At 43.4% G+C, this 5,578-nt stretch overlaps 1 protein-coding gene across 1 annotated transcript; it reads right to left on the bottom strand.

The window, feature by feature from the left end:
- Positions 1 to 240: 240 nt before the first annotated feature.
- On the bottom strand, positions 241 to 5,469 carry LOC146196576 (dehydrogenase/reductase SDR family member 7-like). Its single transcript, XM_084598334.1, has 8 exons — positions 5,062 to 5,469; positions 4,220 to 4,369; positions 4,044 to 4,150; positions 3,146 to 3,341; positions 2,437 to 2,483; positions 1,668 to 1,784; positions 1,220 to 1,380; positions 241 to 380 (listed from the first exon to the last, which is right to left on the bottom strand). Exons 1-8 carry the CDS (start codon positions 5,192 to 5,194, stop codon positions 323 to 325), a joined length of 969 nt encoding a protein of 322 aa, XP_084454460.1. The 5' UTR covers positions 5,195 to 5,469; the 3' UTR covers positions 241 to 322.
- Between the last annotated feature and the right edge of the window lie 109 nt (positions 5,470 to 5,578).

Here is a 5,578-nt window from a genome sequence, read left to right on the forward strand (position 1 = left end):
ACGAGTCATGCGATTATAATAATATTCATTTGCACTCAGAAAGTGAAACAGATAATACCATGCATGTATCATTATAAGGCCTCAAAGCTTATTATGCAAGAGTAGTTTGAAAGAAAGGCCATTGCCAAGCTGAGTTTTTCTCAACAAGCACTTGAAATTTTTTGCTTTCTACTAGGCTTCGTTGGCTAGACCACCAATTCACACACACCTCTTCGCAACACATCCAAAACAAGTGTCAAAGTCTGAAGGTAAAAAAGGTTTATTGCAAACGAATTTCTGTAGAATTGAGCCTAGAGATCAAACACACGAAGAAAAAGGTGGTTCATGCATTTTTTCTTTCCAGTTTCACCCGGTTCCATGGTATTCTTGCAATGATATACCTGTAAAAGGTGAGAAAAGTCTGCGTAAGAGTTTGAATTTGGAACACAAAGCTGTGCCAAAAGACATTATTCAGAACTTTTGAAAACACTGAAGTGATGCAAGTAATGCAACAGGAAGACCCAATTAATTAGAGAGTGTAATACACAAGTTGCAAGGAAAAAATATCAGGACATAGCAAAGTCAAAAAAGCAAGCACATATTTCAATTGATTTCATTCAGTTTCAACTGTATTCAATTTTATTTTTAGCAGTCGCCCATTGAACCTTAGGTTCAGAAAAAAAAAACATCATGGGCACTTGCCCGTGACATGTGCAAAGGTTAAAAGAAAAGACTCCTGTGAAAGGGACGAATGACACTGTCATTATGGAGCATCTGGTACATAGGTAGTCAATGGTACATTAGGCACTCTGAGGTGCAGGAACAGTAGAAAGAAAAACGGAGCATGAGGCTGTGGCAAAAGAAAAAAGGTACAGGTTGAGAGAAGAGGCCGAACTAATGAGCAGTTATGACTGTGCTAGTATTAGTTTTGGCCATGCAGAGTGCAATAATTTCTTTTTGATATTACGTTGCAATTTGCACTACTTTTTTTCTTACACTTGCGCGGCATTTTGACATACCTGCCATGCTGACATGTCCCTTTAGGTGGCATCGTCAATAAATTTTAATGGTGGTATTAGACAAGTGCCTCTCATCACACTAATATACATGTGAATGAACTAAAAGTGGTTAGCAATGCCTGAAGGATGTCTAATCTACCAGCAGCAAACCATGGGGTATCTAACGTTTCGAGAAAAACCTGCAGAGATTGGCTGCAAAAAGTAGTTGCAGCAAGTTTTACCTCCGAAAGATGGTAGGTAGGTATTGGTTCCAGTAGAAGAGCACCAAGAGAGGGTTCTCGCAGATCCACACGGTCTCAAGCTTATTTGCGATGGCCACACACATCAGCTCAGCACAGCGCTTGGGCTTCAGCACACCAAGTACCTTCTCTGGCAGTTTCTCCTGCACCAAGTTGCATCATGTCATGCTTAAAGTTAAAAACATTTCATACCATTTTTTTTTCTTTGTTCCTACAAAACTAATATATAGCTTCAAGTGGAAGGTTCAAAATTCTACAAGGGATTCCTTGATGTCCCAAGCAGCAATAAATGCGCAAGAAGAAGGTCAAATTTATGTTTCTTTGCACGGATGTGGCTGCGCAATAGAGAATGGGTAGGACATTTGCTGCAGATTGCCGAGTGTAATTGCTTCTCTGCATTGCCAGCAATTCTTTTCTGTATGGCACTCACCCCACTTTCCTGCTGGACAGTTTGCGTCATTGGAGTCAGCACCGGACCGAGGCATAAGACAGTCACGTCTACCTGGCCAGTCACCTTGCCCTGTACCATCAGGCTGCCAAAGTATCCCTGGAATATTGACATGAAAAGCTCGCTCCTTCATACTGGATGCACTCTATTCATAAATGGCCAGAAATGCCACAGCCAGTGTAAAATATTCTGGTAGTTTATGAATCGGGATTGGCAAAATGAGCTACTGGGTATGTCAAAAGCAATTTGACAGGCAGTGTTCACGTTGGCGAATGTGCTGGAAATGCAACAAGCTGTGCCCGAAATCTGATCAAATTGCCAACAATAAATGCTACAGTTAGGAGTACATTCTTGACTCATTGATGAGAGTATCTCAGGCAAAGTTGACCATGAAAGGCACACATACTAATGAATCACGAAGAAAAATAAAATCAACTTTAAATACTGCCTACAGTGGTGAACAATGAAAATTTTGGGAGCCTATAAAGAAAGCAAAGGAAGGAGACTATCACTCGGCTATTTGCATTTTCATGTCCTGCACACAAAATACACAGGAGAAAACATTCGATTGGAGGCAAGAGGGAGTGTTATTGCTCTCAGTATTAGTGCGCCAAAAATTCTAAGGCCTGAAAGGGGTTTCTGCATTCCACATTGTCTATTGAAAAAAATGCCAAGTTTCAATACTAACAAGGAATGAATTTGTATTAACAAGACTTCATTTTGCATGTGAACTGAAAAGTTTGTGACCCACCTCCAAGGCGTGTTTTGTGGCAGCGTACACTGGGGCCACTCTGCTCCCTTGAGAAAAAAAGAAAAATGAAACTTTTTTTTTCACTAAAACTTCGCTTTGCTTGAAATATATACATCAATTATAAAATGACCAAAGCTTGTATTCAATGGGCGCATCTCTCTCACACGCATATTGTCTTGCTGGCCATAGCCCATTGGCACTGCCAGCTTAACCAATCATGCGAGGTACTCCCTTAAGAACTGAAGACAAGCGTGACACCTTTGACTGCAGTCATATGCAGAGCATGGCATATAAACGAATTCTGCAATCCATGCACTGTGTCAGTGCTTCTAAAGATTTCAGGAATGTAAGAAGACTGGTGCACAGTAGCATTCCCACAAAACACAGTGAAGAACAGTGTGGTGTTCCTGAAAAACTTAGACAAGGAACAGGAAACTACACGAAATACAGGTGCGTATATGCAGTGTATTTGGAGGAGTGGCCTTTGCAAGGATGTGCTGTTACTAGCAAGGCAAAGCTTCCTGTTCGCATTCAAAAGATGAGTAGTGCACAATCCAAAGAAAAATCTCTTGAAAAAAAGTTTGCAACACACGTGGCCGCACAAAAAAATAACATTGGCTGGAATACCCCAACCAAAAGCATAGGAATATGTGAAAATAAAGCCTCCGTGGTGCTATCTCTGCCATGACACCATTGCAAATTTACATACCTTGCACTCCACTCATACTGCTTGCAATGGCAACATGCAGCTTCCTTTGTTCTTCCTTTGCATGGGCGAGAACTAGACGTGTCAATGATACGTGGCTAAACACATTAACGTCGAACAGGGCCTTGTCCTCATCAACATCGTAATCTTCAAAGTCTCCAACAATGCACTTCCCTGCATTGTTGATCAGCACATCGACCTGCGAATGCAGAATGGAGATAGCTGAAAATACAGTTAAACCAGTGTGAAGAACTGCAGTAGAGCCTCTTTTGCTAGAATTACTAACTTGTCCTAGCACACCAACAGCCTGGTTTAGCAATTTTTGAAAACAAAAGAATGCATGCAGGAATTTTTTTAATGCAAGCCATTTTATTAACACAACATTACAGCTTTTCACCCAAGTGTTAGCAGAAGCGCGATTTCCTATAGAAGACTGGGCTTGCCAAGCTACGAAGATTTACCGCTGGCTCGAAGTATAGGATATGGTGATAAGAGCGGCCATCTGTGCTTTTTGTGAAGACTGGTTATGTTGAATCAGGGCCTATATGGTCACAGAAATGGCCATCACCGAAATTTCTCGCTCTATCTAGTTCACATGGCACAAGGCAACCGAGTGCCCCTGAGTGGAGAGTTAAACGTAATTGCAGAATACCACTGTCTTATACAATGATGCATAAAACACTGACCAGGGTGGGAAATGTTTTGCACTTTGAGACGAAATGGTGCAGCAGATATATGCCATTTCAGCAGAAATAAAGCATGGGCAATGGATGCATACAGAAATAATTGAAGGTAGCCTGCTATATCATGTTGAATAAAAATAAAATCGAAAATAGCTGGTGGTTGAACAACCTGCACATTGAAAAGAAAGCAAAAGGGTACTTCCCCCTCCACTGCTTACACGTCCAAAGTGTTCCACGACAGCCTTTACTTGATCAGTGTGGCAGGAAAAATCAGCCAAGTCAAAAGGTAGCACCAGGACTTCACATCCACTCCGTTTGCCAAGTTCTGGAAATAATGTAATGTTGAGTGGGCATTGGAGTGCAATGCATTAATATTGCCTTGCTAAAGACTGACCTAAGCACTTGTCCCGAACAGCGTTCAGTTTCTCGACGTTAGTGCCGGATATGACTATCCTTGCGCCGAGTTCAGCCAGCTTGAAAGACAGCCACTCGCCGATTCCGCCAGACGCGCCAGTGATCCACACCACCTGGCTTCGCAGCAAAGCTGGGTGGGCCCAAAAGAAGCAGGGGACAAAAACCAAGCTGGGAATTCATTCCTTAAACCAGGATTTTCACCTGGTGTGTGAGATGTGTGTGCGTGTGGTGCTAGTATAATTTACTCGCCTTATATGAACTCCAAACATAATTTTAAATGCTTTCGACAACGCGTTCTGTGCGTTACAGCGAAATTTCAAGCTATCCATTTGTTTGCTACGTAAAATAAACGTTTTCTACATTCCACTCACTCTTTAGTGTCACCTAGATTTGCCATTTTATAGCGGTCATTTTCAGAGTAAAATTTTCCGTGGACTAATCGGCGCGTGACACTGTATATTTCTAGGGGCTGTCTACTGTCATCGTGGGTGTGTCACCATGGGCAGAAAGGAATGTCCGCGGTAAGACTATTTAAAATCCGCGCCAATAGATGTGGGGCCAATACCGCTTCAAGCGTCGTACCATTGGCTGGAGTCTTGCCGTAGTTGCTAACTGTGCTAGCTGTGTGCAGACGAACTTTTGTAAGTTTTGTTAAGTTGCAAAACACACTCTGCGCTCAACGCCGCAAGCTCGTGCTGATTCTGGAGGCGCCGCAGCCGAACGAAATGCACATACGCGTGATTTCGTTTCGCTTCAGACGACACACCGCACTGCCGACGTCCTGCCGAACCAACGCACACGGGCTTCAGGAATTGCTCTTACCTGGCGCACGGCCGAACTTTTCGCAGAAGAGAAGCGTGAGGTCCGCATCAGCGCGTATTAGCCATATTCCGAGCATCACGATAACCGCAACAAACAACGCCGACAAGGCGAACACATCCAACAGAGCGACCATCCTTGCCAAAAGTCGCGGGCCAGAGATCGTCTCGTGATGCGAACCGACGTGAGCTTTCCTGACAGTTTGATGGGCGAGACAAGGCGACAAGGCTGCGCTGGCCGTGCGCTTGCGCCCGTTTTTCTACATACACAAACAAAAAAGAGGGAGAGGGTAGCTGCCCCGGAAAATGCGTTCTCAATGCGCAGATGGCATGTGCTGTGGTCTGTTGCATGTGCTCGTATGCGTGTACTTTAATTCTAGAGCGCTGATGTATGTATGTATACTTTAGTATGTACGAACTACACGTGCGCTGCGGCATGTAAGCTCACGCTGAGGCTGAGCTGAGCCAGCTGAGCGTAGCGAGAGCAAGAAGAAATCAAAATAAAAAACTACGAAACTTTT

Source organism: Amblyomma maculatum, chromosome 3 (genome assembly GCF_055883805.1).
Source record: "Amblyomma maculatum isolate TAMU_Amacu chromosome 3, ASM5588380v1, whole genome shotgun sequence".
Classification (NCBI taxonomy): Eukaryota; Metazoa; Arthropoda; class Arachnida; order Ixodida; family Ixodidae; genus Amblyomma; species Amblyomma maculatum.